The sequence below is a fragment of the Lepidochelys kempii genome, chromosome 23 (assembly GCF_965140285.1).
Source record: "Lepidochelys kempii isolate rLepKem1 chromosome 23, rLepKem1.hap1, whole genome shotgun sequence".
Lineage (NCBI taxonomy): Eukaryota > Metazoa > Chordata > Testudines > Cheloniidae > Lepidochelys > Lepidochelys kempii.
The window spans coordinates 17,680,976-17,696,741 of record NC_136402.1 but is presented as its reverse complement, the minus strand read 5'-3'; the positions used below and the strand labels follow the sequence as shown (position 1 = coordinate 17,696,741).

Genomic DNA, 15,766 nt, shown 5'->3' with positions numbered 1-15,766 from the left:
ATGCCTAGATTTTAGTGCCTGGGCCTCACTGCCAGGGGAGAGTGCCCCCTGCCCAGCCTCCCAATCCCCAGCGCCTGGCCCTGCCCGCCAGGGGAGGGTGCCCCCTGCCCGGCCCCCCAGCGCCCTGCCCTGACCACCAGGGGAGAGAGCCCCCTGCCCGGCCCCCCGGCCCTGACCACCAGGGGAGAGCGCCCCCTGCCCGGCCCCCCGGCCCTGACCACCAGGGGAGGGCGCCCCCTGCCCGGCCCCCCGGCGCCGGCCCTGCTCCGTACCACGCGCACTCTCTCCAGGTCCACCTCGGCCCGGCGCAGTTTCTCCCAGCAGTAGTGCCGGTTGCATTTCCTCTTGGGCACGCGGCAGAAATCGCCGGTGAGCTCAGACACGTCCTTGACCAGAGGGCAGCCGCACACCTCGTCCACCGACACCTGGAGGGGGCACCACAGGGTTCGCACCCACGCTGCCCCTCACGGCCGACCCGCAGCCCCCCGCTAGCCCAGCCCTGCCCCCCGGCCACAGCCAGGGCCCCTCACCTTGGGGTCGCGGGAGTGCTCGGGGCACAGCACCTGCAGTCGCTTGCAGTACGTCTTGCTCTGAGGGTTGTAGACGTCACAGAAGAGGCGGGTGGCCCTGGGGAGGGGAGACATGGTGCCCGGGTGAGAGGTGGCAGCTGCTACCAGCTGCCTGTGGGGCGGGAGGAACGACTCCATACGCCTAGGAAGACCTAGGCAGCACTGCCCCATTGTTCAGAGAGGGAAACTGAGGCACATGCATGTGCATTCAATCCTGCCTGTCAGAGCCAGAGCGAGAACCCAAGTGTCCTGGCTCCCAGCTCCCCCTGCTCTTACCACTAGACCCCACCCTTTCCCCAGAGCCAGGGAGAAAACCCAGGAGTCCTCTGGAAATTGTCTGAATGTCTTATGTGGGGTTCCACAGGGAATCTGGTGGTGTTTTACATCTTTATTAACTACCAGGATGTAGGGAGAGACCGATCCAGCGTAGAGATGGCACAAAGCGAGGGGGGCTTGCCAACCCGGAGGACAGAGCTAAAATTCAGAGGGATCTCGATAAATCGGAGAACGTGGCTATCGCCAACACAATGAATTTCAATGAAGGCCCCGTGGAGGATGGAAAAACCCACCACACAATAACAGACTGGAGGAGAAGGGGAGTCCCTAGCCGCAGACCCACACGCCGGCGGGGACCGCGAGACGGTCGTCGTGTTGTAGGACTAGGATTTTATGTTTGTACTTGGTATAACTTCGAATGAAGAATAAAGAATAATAATGTAACAAAGGGGCGGGCAAACTTTTTGGCCCAAGGGCCCCATGGGGTTTCTGAAATTGTATGGAGGGCCGGGTAGGGGAGGCTGCACCTCCCCAAACAGCCAGGCATAGCCTGGCCCCCAACCCCTATCTGTTAGGGGAAATCAACCTAGTTAGCATATGTGACTCCATTTTGGGTTTCCTGTCGGCCATTAACTAGAAGCGAGCACATCAGTACCAAGGAAGGAAGGATCCTTCAGGGTGGACAGCTGGACGGTTTCAAGATAAGGGAAATGAAGGAGACAGGAACCAGCCAACATGCCTGACGTTTTTCGCATGGGGAAGGTAGCTGCAGGGGATCGGCCATAGAGAAGGAGAAGGCCTGTTTATTGGTTTAGGCCCCCCGAGCCACACAGGTAGGATGTTTTGCCCACAGTATATAATCTTTGTGTAACCTGTAATCGGGGTCCCGTTCTGCTTAACAGAGCAGTACCACGCTCGAGCGTAATAAACCTACAAACTTTGAGACACTCTGCAGTCTGTCTTCATTTGGTTGCCTCAGCCTAGAAACGAACTGTACGTGTCCTACTGGAATCATTCGTAACAATGGGACCGTCCCCAGGGACTCCTGCCCCATCCGCCCCGCTCCCTGTCCCCCCACCGGGACTCCCACCCCATCCATCCACACCCCTCCCTGTCCCCTGACCACCCCCCCGGGACTCCCACCCCATCCATGCCCCCCTGCTCCCTGTCCCCTGACCACCCACCCCCCCCGGGACTCCCACCCCATCCATGCCCCCCTGCTTCCTGACCCCGCACGGGGACTCCTGACCCCGCACGGGGACTCCTGACCCCGCACGGGGACTCCTGACCCATCCATGCTCCCCTGCTCCGTGTCCCCTGACTGCCCCCCAGGACTCCTGCCCCATCCACTGCCCCCCCACGGGGACTCCTGCCCCATCCATCCACACCCCTCCCACCCGCTCCCTGTCCCCTGACCACCCCCCCAGGACTCCTGCCTCATCCATGCCCCCCTGTTTGCCCCCCGAGGACTCCTGCCCCATCCACTCCCCCCTGCTCCCTGACCGCCCCAGGACCTCCCGCCCCTGACTGCCCCTGTCCCCATTCGACCGCGCTGACCCCTATCCACAGCCCCATCCCCTGACCACCGCCCCAAACTCTCCTGCCCTCTATCCAACCCCCCTGCTCCCTGCCCCCTCACCGCGCTGCCTGGAGCACCGGTGGCCGGCAGCGCTAGAGCCAGCCACGTCACCGCACAGCACAGAGCACCGGGTCAGGCCGGGCTCTGCAGCCGCACTGCCCGGCAAGAGCTCGCAGCCCCGCTGGCCAGAGCATTGCATCAGCAGCACAGTGAGCTGAGGCTGCCGGGGAGGGGCTGGGGGCTCGCCCCCCAGGCCAGGAGCCCAGGGGCCGGGCAGGAGGGTCCCGCAGGCTGGATGTGGCCCACGGGCCGTAGTTTGCCCACCTCTGATGTGGGATGTATTAAGGGTATTGATGTATGATATGATGTGACCATATTCTGCCAGCCACCCTGTCTGAAAGCAGGAAGTGTGCCCTTGGTAGAGATGCATCAGCCCGAATCTTGTGTCTGAAGCCGATTTCAAGGCAGTAATAGACCTTTAGGGTTACCACTTCGTTGGAGGTTTAAAATTAGCGTTTCGAAATAAGTAAAAGAATGTGACAATTGTTTTCTCCTGCCTTGCCAGTTGATGTTCCTGTTCAAATGCTCTGGGTAAATCAGTCCTGTGTTGAGTGTGAATGAGGAATGTGTGGGTTAAGAGATAAGTCTGAAGGCCATTACCAGACCAGATGTTCTAGGGAGGAACCAAGAACAGACGTAAAGGTGCCAGGAGTCTGCAACATGCCCCTGTTGAGAGGTCAGAGGAAGGCAGATTGACAACTCTAAAGATGCGGCAGGCACCTATCAATGGGGACAAGATAGCTGTGATCAAAACTAGCCTGGGGTAACTCCCCAAGTGACAGATGATGGAACAAGATAAAGGATGAGAAGGACAATTTAAGAAAACAAACGGCGACTGATCACAGCACAAAGGTGCAAAACTCATTGGTCCCAAGGAAGGAAAATCACGATAGAAACAGGGGGCCTGGCCATGAACCTTTGGGTTCGTCCTGCCAAGACTTCCCCGGAGCACTGTGTCGTGACCGACGGAACCCAGTTCCTCCCTACCCGTGATCAACCTAGCTGGCCACTAGATTGATCCAGACTGGTACTCATGACATCAACACATGGGACAAGGAGTATGTGTGTGAGAGATTAAATGCATATGCTAATTGCTGTGTTTCCAATAAACGCGGCATATTGCCTTTTCCCCTGAAAAAGATCCCATGTGCTTATCAACATAACAGCGTGCCCCTGGAGTGGGACAGGGGGACATTTTTGGCAGCAGCGGGCATGACTGAGCAGGCCTTTTTAGGAACCCCTCTGCTCACCCCGGATGGGGAAGGGGTGCCCCAAACACAAGCAATCCCACCATACCTGACTGGAGAACTGGCTCCAGGGGGATCGCACCCTACGGTCGAAAACCAAAAAAATGTTTCTTGCAACTCGGCCTGTCCGTGCCCTGCTAGACGGATCAAAAAGCGAAAGACCCCAAGGCAGAGCAGCAATTGTCACCTGAGGTACAACAGTGACATCACTGCTCTTGGCAAGACACGATGTGCCCATCAGAGTATAACCACCGCCCTCCAGTGGCCTTCTTCTGGAAAGGAAAACCAGCACACAACAGACCAATACCCGGCGTTGGCTTTGCCCTCAAGAACTTTCTAGTCAACTGCCTGATGGAGCTCCCCAGCACCATCAATGAGCATCTTATGCATCCATTCCCAAAACAGAGAACATAATCCTCTTAGGGGACTTTAACGCAAGAGTTGGCCGAGATTTTAACGTATGGAGTAGCACCACTGGGAAGGAAGGAAGGACGGACGGACTGAGTCGGCAAGACCACTTCCAATGGGATCCTTCTGCTCAACCAATGTGCAAAGTGTGACCTTGTGATCACAAACACAGTCTTCAGACAAAGCAACAAGTACAAAACAACTGGACAACACCCCTGCTCAAAAGAGTGGCACCTCCTCAACTCGGTCATTGGAAAAACACAGGATCGAAGAGATGTCCAAATCACCTGTGTCGTGAGAGGAGCCGATGCTTGCCGGACTGACTCCCGCCTGGGGAGGTCAGTCATGTCCCTCAGGATTGCACCGAAACATAGAAAGCAATCCAAATCACACAGACAGCAACACAACAGCCAAAGACTTCAATCCTCAGTGCACCGAGAGACCTTCAAACACTCCTCAGTGAAAAACTGGCCATATGCACACCTGGAAACAACAACACAAGCATCAAGGAAGACTGGGAAGCCATAAAACGGCCTACCCACAAGGCTTGCGAGGAATCCATCGGCCTCGCTGCTGGCTGCCATCAGGACTGGTTTGACAACAACGACGTTGCGATTACAGCCCTTTTGGGCCAGAAGAGAAAAAGCTTTTTGCGATTGGCAAAACCAACCCCTGTCCAGTCAGAAGCAGGGCTCTCTCCAACAGCTCAAAGGAGCATCCGAGAAATCAAAACCAAATGGCGGGAGGACAAAACAAAAGAAAGCCAAACGTTCGCTGACAGACACCATATGTGGAGGTTTTTTGGTGAGACAAAGACCCTGTACGGACGAAGCTCACGGGGCCTCATGCCACTGAGCTCTGAAGATGATAGTGCCCTTCTTAAAGGGAACGGATCCATCAAAGAGCGCTGGAAAGAACATGGCCAAAAGCTTCTAAATCGAGAATCGACTGTGACTGACGACACGAGCGACTCCATCCCTCGGCACCCAATCTGGGAAACTCTTGCCAACCCACCGACGCCTGAAGGGATCTGCAAAGCAATTAATCAAATGTAGACCAGTCAAGCACCAGGTCCTGATGGCGAACCAGCTGAAGTACTGAAAGCCGGGGGAGAAACACTGACTAACAAGATTCATTTGCTGCTCCTCAAAATCTGGCGCACCGAAGAAATCCCCACTGACTTACGTAACGCTAACAATGTCACCATTTTCAAAAATAGGGGACAGTGCCGACTGTGGCAAGTACCGAGGCACTGCCCTGCTCTCCATCGCTGGGAAGATTCTTGCTAGAATCTCACTGAATCGCCTGTTTCCTCTTGCAGAGGAAGTATTGCCAGCATCCCAGTGTGGCTTCAGACCATCACGAGGCACCACCGACGTGATTTCCGCAGCCAGGCAGATCCAGAAAAAAGGCCAAGACCACCAGCAGGAGCTGTATATGGCCTTTATCAATCTGACCAAAGCTTTCAACTCCGTCAACCGTGAGGCTCTGTGGAAAATCATGTCAACGTTTGGCGGCCCAAACAAATTTATAACCACGGTAAGACTCCTCCACGACTGGATGACTGGCTCCATCTTCCGCAGTGGCTCTGCCTCCAAGCCCTTTGCCGTCCAAACTGGCGTAAAACAAGGCTGTGTACCGGCACCCACCCTTTTCTCCGTTTTCTTAGTAGCTACGAAAACACTAACCCAAGATTGACTCCCACAGGGCGTTGGCTTCCAATATTGGACTGACGGCCACCTCTCCAACCTCTCTCGTCTCCCTGCCAGAACGAATATCGGCAACAATAACCAGGCTCCGGCACGCAGATGATTGGGCGGTAGTTGCAGACTCGAAGGAGGACCTACAAACAGCCCTTAATTGCTCCTCTTGGCCCTGGTCTACACTAGGACTTTAGGTCAAATTTAGCAGCGTTAAATCGATGTAAACCTGCACCCGACCACATATGAAGCCCTTTATATCGACTTAAAGGGCTCTTAAAATCGATTTCCTTACTCCACCCCGACAAGTGGATTAGCGCTTAAATCGGCCTTGCCGGGTCGAATTCGGGGTACTGTGGACACAATTCAACGGTATTGGCCTCTGGGAGCTATCCCAGAGTGCTCCATTGTGACCGCTCTGGGCAGCACTCTCAACTCAGATGCACCATTGTCTGCCGTTGCTCTGATGCAGGGAGGGGCGACTGACGACAGGGCTCACAGGGTTGGCTTACAGGGAGTTAAAATCAACAAAGGGGGTGGCTTTACATCAAGGAGTATTTCAGGCAGGACTTCACGGGGGGTTCCAATAAGAAATGGTGCACCCAAGTTATTGTTCTTATTGGAACAAGGAGGTTAGTCTGGCCTCTGACTGATACATGGCTAGATTTACCTCGCTGCACCTTCTCTGTGAGTGACTGCAGTGTGACCTAGAGGAATGAGTCCCCTAGACGGGGGGCGGAGGTTGCAAATGAGTACAAAACAAATCTGGTCTATTTCTTGTTTTGATACACTCCATCTATCTTTTACATCTTTGGCTGGCAGCAGACGGTGCAGAAGGACTGCATGCCATCCACATCTCGTGGCTGCTCGGCAGAAGATGGTACAATAGGACTGCCAGCCATCCTCATCTCTTGCCTGCCCGGCAGAAGATGGTACAAGAGGACTGCTAGCAATCCGTATCGCCTGCCTGCTCACCGTAAGATGGTTCAATAGGACTGACTGCAGGACTAAAGAGAATGACCTGATCAAGTCACTCCAAATTTAGTCCTTGCACCCATGTCTGCCCAGGCGCTCCTGATCGACCTCACAGAGGCAACCAGGAGCACCTCAGACATGACGATGACGGCTACCAGTCCTACTGTACCGTCTGCTGCCACAAGGCAAGGGGTTGCTGCTGCTGTGTAGCAATGCAGTACGGCGTCTGTCAGCACCCAGGAGACATATGGTGACCGTGAGCTGAGCGGGCTCCATGCTTGCCGTGGTATGGCGTCTGCACGGGTAACCCAGGAAAAAAGGCGCAAAACAATTGTCTGCCCTTGCTTTCACAGAGGGAGGGAGGGAAGGGGGGCCTGATGACATGTACCCAGATCCACCCGCGACAATGTTTTAGCCCCATCAGGCATTGGGATCTCAACCCAGAATTCCAGTGGGCAGCGGAGACTGCGGGAACTGTGGGATAGCTACCCACAGTTCAAAACTCCGGAAGTCGACGCTTGCCTCGGTACTGTGGAAGCGCTCCGCCGAGTTAATGCACTTAATACACTTAGAGCATTTTCTGTGGGGACACACACACTCAAATATATAAAACCGATTTCTAAAAAACCGACTTCTATAAATTCGACCTAATTTCGTAGTGTAGACAGACCCTGAAACTTACAAAAGCCTAGAGCTAATGCTGAACATCGACCAAAAAAAAAAAGTCCCCGCCAGCCAGTCCCCGGTCAATCATCGGACCCAGCAAGGAAGATCTAGATCAACAAAGAAGAACTGGAAAACGTAGAAGACTTTGCCTATCTTGGCAGCCGTCTCTCACAGAGGGCAGACATAGAAGTCGAGATCCAGCCCAGAATTCGCCATGCCAGCCTTGCCTTTGGCGACTGTCTCGCCGGGTTTTCAACACTCACAACATGAGAACGCACACGACACTTGCAGTTTATAAAGCGGTGGTAATCCCAGCTCTCCTCTACGGCTGTGAGACGTTGGTGACCTACAGGAAAAACCTGAAAAACCTGGAATGCCAGCACCGAGGCTTTCTCTGGAAGATCCTCAACATAAAGTGGGAGGATCGTCGCACTAATCTCAGTGTCCTCACGAAGGCCAACACCCTTAAGATGAACGTCAAGAGATCTGGCACGGACACCACACGCCGGGGGAGAGCAGCCCAGGATAGGGGTAACTGGCGAAGACTTGTCAGAGAGGCAGCGTCCACTTTTGAGGAAAATCGCCTTGCCCTGGTCGCAGAAAAACGCCAGAAAAGAAAGGACACAAGACTGTCCTGCTGCAATCACGGGCCAGCCCCGTCTTCTAACCCCACCTGCAACGTCTGCCAACGAGCCTGCAGCTCAAGGATCCGACTCCTCAGTCACCAAAGGACCCATGAAAAACAAAGCCTGTGGAAGAGATCATGCTCGACCTCGAGGGGTCGCTCAGGCTATTGCAAAAAAAGCACATGCAATTTTAGGTTGCATTAACAGAGGCATAGCCAGCAAGTCGCAGGAGGGGAGAGGACCGCTCAGCTCGGCTCTGGCTAGGCCTCAGCTGGAGGACGGTGTCCGGTTTTGGTCACCAACGCATAGAAAGGATGTGGAGACAATGGGTAGGATCCAGAGGCGAGCACCAAAGATGATCAAAAGGGAGGGACGCCAGCCATGTGAGCCAAGGCAGCAGGAACTGGGTACACTCAATTTGGAAAAGAGATTGAGGGGGGACATGACAGCGCTCTTCGAATACTCAAAAGGCTGCCATAGAAAAGATGGAGACAGGTCGTTCTCTCAGAGGGCAGGACGAGAGGCCGTGGGTTCAAACTACAGCACAGCAGATTGAGATTAAATCTCAGGGAAAACTTCTGGCCGGGAAGAGCAGCAGGACGATGGAACCGAGGCCTCGGGAGGTCGTAGAAGCTCCTTCGAGGAGGGTTTCAGGCGAAGGCCAGAGCCATCTGTCTTGGATGGTTTAAATCCTGCAGCGTGGTCAGGGGTCCGCCTAGGTGCCCCTTGTGGTCCCCTCTAACACTATAGGTCGAGGAGTCTATGAAGGTACATGCAAGTGGGGCAGAGAGGAGGACTGTAGCAATCAAAGACAACGGGTGAAATCCCTCACGGGAATTACAGTGACGTGGGAACCAAAAGCAGTGGAACGGTGAAGAGAGGGGACAACAGGCAGAGGGAGTCAGTGGGAGAACCATATGTGGGGGGGAACCAGGGGGTCAGGTTGATGGGGGAAGGTTTAGAAGATGGACAATGTCAGCCCATATGGGCTGGGACTCACCCCTCTATGCGGGTTGGGTACATGGATCCGAACGACGTCTGGCTCTCGTACTGCGGGGAAGGGAGAACACAGGGCTCGTCAGTGCACCGGGAGGGGGAGGGGGACAAGACAGGGGAACAGCCACACGTAACGCCGCATGGCTGTCAGATGCGGCCATCTCTGGGGCGGAGCAGAGGGGGGAACAAGGGGAGAGTCTGTGTTTCCGGGGCCCCGCAAGGCAGGGCAGCGTACCTTGGCGTAGCAACGTTCCATGTGGCGCAGAGCCACCTTGGGGTTGATGGGGTGCCCGCAGGAGACGCAGAAGATCTGTAGGTCGGTGTCGTCGCTATCTCCCTCGTTGGTCTGTGGGGAGAGAGCAGGGAGGGCCCTCTTAGTGCTGCCCCATCAGGGGGATCCCTGAGCTCGGGACAGCTGGGGAGAGAACCCAGGAGTCCTGGCTCCCAGCTCCCCCACCCTGCTGTAACCCGCCAGACCCCACTCCCCTCCCAGAGCCAGAGCTCAGGCGTCCGGCCCCGCCCACCTCCTCATCCTCCTTGATGGCCTGCTGCTTGGCCTTGCCGATGATGGCCTCCAGCTCGTGGAAGCGACGCTCCATCTCCTGCAGCCGCAGCCGCGCCTGCTGCTGCTCCCGCCGGATCCGCTCCAGCAGCTTCTTGCCGTGCTCCTCCGCCACGCATGGGCTCTGCTGCCACTGCTGGATGCGCTGCGGAAGGATCTCGTAGATCCGGCTGGAGGGGGAGAGACAGACAGACTGACCTGCGGGCAGGGATACTGGTCTGGGGGCCCCATGGGCCTGAGCCAAGGTTGGCGGGATACGGGTCTGGGGGGCCCCCATGGGTCTAATCCAAGAGGGAGGATATGGGGCTGGGAGGTACCCTGTGGGTCTGATCTGGAGTGGGGATAGTGGGGTTGGGGGGGGGCCCTGTGGGTCTGATCGGGGTGGGGGTGATACTGGGCTGCAGGGCTCCTGTGGGTCTAATCTGGGGCAGGAGGAGATACCGGGCTGGGGGACCCATGGTTCTGATCTGGGATGGGGGGGTGTCTCATTCGGGGGTATATGGGGCTGGGGGGAGGGGTCCCGTGGGTCTGATGCAGGTGATTGGGATGGTACCAATGCCATGGAGCACCCCTGCTGGGGCCCGGGGATTCCCAGGCTTGGAGGTTCCAGGGCTCGGGGCTGCGCCCCCCAGGCAGGGGTGGGTCCGGGGCCCTTACTTGGCGGCCAGCTTCATGCCGCACTCCTCGGAGCAGTACTTGGAGGCGGCGCGGGCTGGCTGGACGCAGCCGGGGCCCAGGCACTGATGCAGCGAGGCCGGGTCCTTGGCGTCCGGCCGCTCGGCGTGCCGCGACCGGTCCCGGTGCTTCTGCTTCTGCTTGTGACGCTTGTACTTCTCCTCCTTCTTCAAGGGCGGAGAGACCGCATCAGCGCCCTGCAGCCCCCACAGGGCCATCGCCCCCTTTCCACCCGCAGCCAGGGGCCCCTCCGTGACCAGCCCCTGTGCTCTAACCCCTAGCCCCCGCTCCCGTCTCAGAACTGGGGAGAGAACCCAGGAGTCCTGGCTCCCAGTGCCCCCTGCTCTAACCCCTAGCCCCCGCTCCCGTCTCAGAACTGGGGAGAGAACCCAGGAGTCCTGGCTCCCAGTGCCCCCTGCTCTAACCCTAGCCCCCACTCCCGTCTCAGAACTGGGGAGAGAACCCAGGAGTCCTGGCTCCCAGTGCCCCCTGCTCTAACCCCTAGCCCCCACTCCCGTCTCAGAACTGGGGAGAGAACCCAGGAGTCCTGGCTTCCCGGATATACCCCACGACTGGGGAAAGTCTCCGTGGTGGCTGCAATTGGCTCCTACCTTCTTCTCCGATTTCTTCTCCCGCCTCTTGACGTGCTTGACCTTCACGGCGCGTTTGCGGAGCACGGGGTCCAGGAATGGGGCATCCTCCGGGTCGCTGAGCCACGGCTGGGGGTGGGGTGGGGGGAGTGGCAGGAGAGGAGACAAGGATGAGACCAGCACCCTCTGAGTGAGCGAGAGAGGCCACAGACCCTAGATACCCCCCTGCTCCTACCAAGCGGGCTACAGAGGCTTTCTGAGCCCCCAATGACGCTCTACCCAGGCTCCTGTCCAGGGAGCCCCCCACATGTACTCAGAAAAACAGAGCCAAGAGGCTGAACATTCAGGGATGGGACTCCCTGCATGGAGATGCAGCCACCTCTGGGGCGGGGCAGCTGAGGAACGGCCACAGAGTAAAACGATTTGGAGACTGCTCTATCTGGACACATGGCGCCTGGGTTCTCCTGGGGCCCTGCCACGCGTGGGATCCCGCAGGTTGGGTGGGGCCCTCACCAGGTTCTGGTCGTCGAAGGCTCCAGCACAGAACTCTTGGTATAAGTCAGGGTCAATCGGGAGGTCATCATCTGACAGCGGCTCAGGGGTGGCGGACGATTCCAACTGCTCTTTCAGCATCTGCAGGTCTTCGTCCCGCCCCCGCAGCATCTGCCAGGAGGGGATTAGACACTTGCTGCCTGACACCTCAGACCTACCCCCTCCCCTGTGGCTGCCCCACACACAGACAGGGAAACTGAGGCACAAAGAGGGGAAGAGACCATGATCAAACTGCAAAAGTCCATGATCAAACTGCAAAAGCTGGGAATAGGACCTGACTCCCTTTCCCCACTAGACCCCACTCTCCTCCCAGAGCTGGGGAGAGAACCCAGGAGTCGTGGCTCCCAGGCACCTCCCTGCTCTACCCACTAGCCCCTTCGCCTCTCCCGGACCTAGGAAGAGAACCCAGGAATCCTGCAGGGAAATGGGCACAGAAAGGATGGAGACAACTTACCGAGGCTGGGAAATACTTATATGATTCCTAGAAAGAAAAGAAATACTCTGGTAAGCAGCTCGGATGACATGCAGCCATCTCTGGAGCGGGGCAGCTGGGTAATAGCCTCCAAACGGAGCACACAGGTGTTTAGGACAGGAAGTGAATGCTCCAGTACTCACCCGTGCCCGGACCTGGCACTGCCGCAGACGGCACTTCTGACGGATTTTATTGGGCCCTCCAAATTTCTTCATGTCACGGCAGAAGTCACACTGCCCACAGTCCTCTGTCCGCCGGCACGCCTCGCACTCCCCACACATCCGTGCCGAGCGCTTGATTTGCTGTTGCGGATGAGAGAACTGTAAGAATGACAAGTTTGCACATTGTAGAAAGATGGAAGTCATCCTTAACCAGGGGCGTCCTTAACTGGGGGCAGGAGAAAGAGAGACCATTTTTACTCTCACATCTTTGAAATTATCACTCCATCCACTGCCTTCAAATCTCACTTGCTCTTGCCTCTTGGTGAGATCTATCAAACAAGCCAGGTTTGAGATTTCTACCTTCCTCTCAGTCTCTCTCCTAAAACATCCCCAGCCCCTTTAGAGTCTTCCTTGCAAAGAGACAATTTAGCATGTGCCCCTCAGTCCAAAGCTGAAGTTGGCTGGTAAAGGGAAACACCCCTGTAATCTGGAAACAGATCTTTGTACCCTTTAAGAATTTTAATCAGTTTGGCATCACAACCATCACTTTAAATATTTCTAACTAAGGACTGCAACAACCTACCCTCCACACGCAAAAATCGTGGATACTTTTTAACCAAGTCTAGCTGTTTGCATCCACAAATCCAAAATTTGGAGCTCTGCATTTTATCTGGCATACCCAGAAACAACCGTGGGCGTAAAGGGAGAGTCTAAGCCAAGCCCCCATTTAAAATGCTCATGCTTCTGTTTAGAGGGAAATATTCCTAGCAAGTTTCATTCAATTTCTTTGCAATGGAATCTGTTGCTTAACGGGCCCGGTTCCCTTCTGTTCCTCATGCCATCTGCTAGATTTCAGCTGCCGCAGCAGAAGAAAATCATGGTGCATTTCATGGATTAATTCCAGTTCCCGCTAGTAACAAAGTCCCCATAGCTGCATCCAATTTTGGGGCCCTAATAAGCCAGAGAAGGGACTAGGTGTTTTGTTTGGTTTTCTAAACGCAACGCATTTCCTGCTGTTGCGGCTCGTCAATCGCAGCATTTTGCTTTCCCAACAACACTGAGATTTTAGCGCAAGAGGGGCGCCCGAACTGACGCCGGCCCACGCGTCAAAGAGCACTCCCAGCGGAAGAGGCTCAGGATTCATCCCAATCGAGAAACACTTCCATGGAAACCAAACCGAGCCTGCTCTCCTGCAGGGCTGACTCCGCACCAAGCTTATGGCTTAGAGACGGGGCTAGACTCTTCCCAGCTGGCGCGTCCTTAAAGCAGCACCTATCCCGTGCTCAGCCACCCTCCCACAAAAAAAACCCCTCAGGGCTACCTCCCCTTTCCTCCCCAAAGACCATACTCCAGAAATATGGAGTAAGAATGGAAAAGAAACGGTCAGGTCGCTTTCAAAATCTCCTGGCACAACTCACTGGAGGGGAGTGCTGCCACTCAAAATGGGATGGCTCGCCTGGTGCCAAGATGCAGCCACCTCTAGGGAGGGGCGGCTGGGAAATGGCTGCACATAAGACCACATAGCAACTCAGTCAGAACTATCTGCTTGGGGAATCAGGGGTATCAGACTAGATTGCAGGGTGTTTACCCTCAACTCTGACCACGGGGAAGGGCAGGGATGAGAGGGAGGATCAAGAGCGCACCCCCCATGGGCAGGAACAGGGAAGGGCAGCGACTGGAACTCGCCAGGACCCGGCTGGCTCTTGGAGCCGCTCTTGGAACCCTGCGGCTTAGCTCCCTGGCAACGCAGCCCACTGGCTCATGGGATAGAATCCCGTCCCCCAGAACGTCCTCACCTGGCCACCTACTTTTGACCCACGGCTCTGGTCCAGGGCCAGCTCCTGGGCCTTCTTCCTCAGCTCGTCCTTCTCAAACCGATCCCGCTCGCCCTCCCGCTCCTTCTCTTTGGATTTTTTGTGCCGGTATCGGATCTCCAAGGCCGGGTTCTTATCTGCGGTGGGGAAATGAAAACACATCACAGACAGAAATACTAAGGGGATAGCCCCACACCCCTCCCAGAGCCAGGGAGGGGACCCAGGAGTCTGGGCTCCCCGCCCCGTTCCTCACCTCGGCACTGCAGACAGTACCATTCCCGAATGGCCTTTGCCATCTTCTCTGTGATGTTGATACAATTGCCATGGAACCACTCATTGCAGTTATCACAGCCTCTGAAGGGGTAGGAGAGATGGAAGAGTCAGAGCGCCCCTGACTGAGCCCCCTGCCCTGCACCCCCAGTGCCCGGCCCGCCAGAGGAGAGCCCCCCACACCGAGCCCCATGCCCCTGAGTGTCCAGCACAGACTGCCAGGGGACAGCACCCCCTGCCCAGCCCCCTATAACAGCAGGAATTTCCCAGGGGGAGTCTCACTTGGCCTGGCTCAGTGAGCAGGATGGCTGGACTGAGTCTCCCCTCGGGTCTCCCACCCCCCTTCCAGCAGCCTGAATCCAGGACAGAGGCAGCCCCTCGCAAGCTCAGTGCTGGAGACCCAGGCGCCCTAGCAGCCCCCCCACCCCGCCCAGTCTCCGTACATCATGAAGCAGTTGATGTCCGGCTTGCGGCAGATGCAGTACACAGGCGCGTTCTCGCCATTCTCCGACTTGGACTCCTCACCCACCGCGGCCAGCTCCGGGTCCGAGAACTCGCTGTCCTGGGGGGCGTGGGAGGGGAAGACAAAGGGCATCAGAGAACCAGGAGTCCTGGTTCCCAGCCCCCTCCTGCTCTCAGCCACCAGACCCCTCCCAGGGAACCCAGGAGTCCGGGCTCCCAGCCCCCTCCTGCTCTCAGCCACCAGACCCCTCCCCTCCCGAGAACCCAGGAGTCCGGGCTCCCAGCCCCCCCCCTGCTCTCAGCCACCAGCCCCCTCCCCTCCCGAGAACCCAGGAGTCCGGGCTCCCAGCCCCCCCTGCTCTCAGCCACCAGCCCCCTCCCCTCCCGAGAACCCAGGAGTCCGGGCTCCCAGCCCCCCCTGCTCTCAGCCACCAGACCCCTCCCCTCCCGAGAACCCAGGAGTCCGGGCTCCCAGCCCCCCCTGCTCTCAGCCACCAGCCCCCTCCCCTCCCGAGAACCCAGGAGTCCGGGCTCCCAGCCCCGCCCCTGCTCTCAGCCACCAGCCCCCTCCCCTCCCCTCCCGAGAACCCAGGAGTCCGGGCTCCCAGCCCCCCCCTGCTCTCAGCCACCAGCCCCCTCCCCTCCCGAGAACCCAGGAGTCCGGGCTCCCAGCCCCCCCTGCTCTCAGCCACCAGCCCCCTCCCCTCCCGAGAACCCAGGAGTCCGGGCTCCCAGCCCCCCTCTGCTCTCAGCCACCAGACCCCTCCCCTCCCGAGAACCCAGGAGTCCGGGCTCCCAGCCCCCCTCTGCTCTCAGCCACCAGACCCCTCCCCTCCCGAGAACCCAGGAGTCCGGGCTCCCAGCACCCCCCTGCTCTCAGCCACCAGACCCCTCCCCTCCCGAGAACCCAGGAGTCCGGGCTCCCAGCCCCCCCTGCTCTCAGCCACCAGCCCCCTCCCCTCCCGAGAACCCAGGAGTCCGGGGTCCCCCCTTACCATGGTCCCTCCCAGCCCCTTGGTGTGGATGGAATCAAGACAACAAGGGCTCTGGGGCAGGAAGTTCCGACAGCCCCGCCCCCAGGCAGCTACTTCCACTTCCGGGGTCAT

At 57.4% G+C, this 15,766-nt stretch overlaps 2 protein-coding genes across 5 annotated transcripts in view; one reads left to right on the top strand and one right to left on the bottom strand.

The window, feature by feature from the left end:
* Positions 1 to 1,786, top strand: part of LOC144929657 (uncharacterized) — a 9,093-nt gene extending 7,307 nt beyond the window's left edge. For both annotated transcript variants that reach the window (XR_013634907.1, XM_078849992.1), the window contains exon 2: positions 972 to 1,786. Coding sequence is in view for 1 of the 2 variants with exons in the window: in XM_078849992.1 (XP_078706118.1) it covers positions 972 to 1,267 (296 nt within the window). In the remaining variant the exon portion in view is untranslated. The remainder of the gene's footprint in view (positions 1 to 971) is intronic.
* CXXC1 (CXXC finger protein 1) overlaps positions 1 to 15,766 on the bottom strand; it is a 17,255-nt gene extending 1,489 nt beyond the window's left edge. Inside the window, exons 1-14 of one of the 3 annotated variants that reach the window (XM_073321432.2) lie at positions 15,656 to 15,766; positions 14,642 to 14,760; positions 14,182 to 14,282; positions 13,911 to 14,065; positions 12,097 to 12,273; positions 11,936 to 11,962; positions 11,443 to 11,592; positions 10,951 to 11,058; positions 10,322 to 10,506; positions 9,627 to 9,834; positions 9,338 to 9,448; positions 9,107 to 9,156; positions 531 to 627; positions 273 to 425 (exon numbers count right to left, since the gene is read on the bottom strand). In XM_073321432.2, coding sequence (XP_073177533.2) covers positions 273 to 425; positions 531 to 627; positions 9,107 to 9,156; positions 9,338 to 9,448; positions 9,627 to 9,834; positions 10,322 to 10,506; positions 10,951 to 11,058; positions 11,443 to 11,592; positions 11,936 to 11,962; positions 12,097 to 12,273; positions 13,911 to 14,065; positions 14,182 to 14,282; positions 14,642 to 14,760; positions 15,656 to 15,766 — 1,752 coding nt within the window. The remainder of the gene's footprint in view (positions 1 to 272; positions 426 to 530; positions 628 to 9,106; positions 9,157 to 9,337; positions 9,449 to 9,626; positions 9,835 to 10,321; positions 10,507 to 10,950; positions 11,059 to 11,442; positions 11,593 to 11,935; positions 11,963 to 12,096; positions 12,274 to 13,910; positions 14,066 to 14,181; positions 14,283 to 14,641; positions 14,761 to 15,655) is intronic. The other 2 variants (XM_073321434.2, XM_073321435.2) reach the window with 2 other exon arrangements.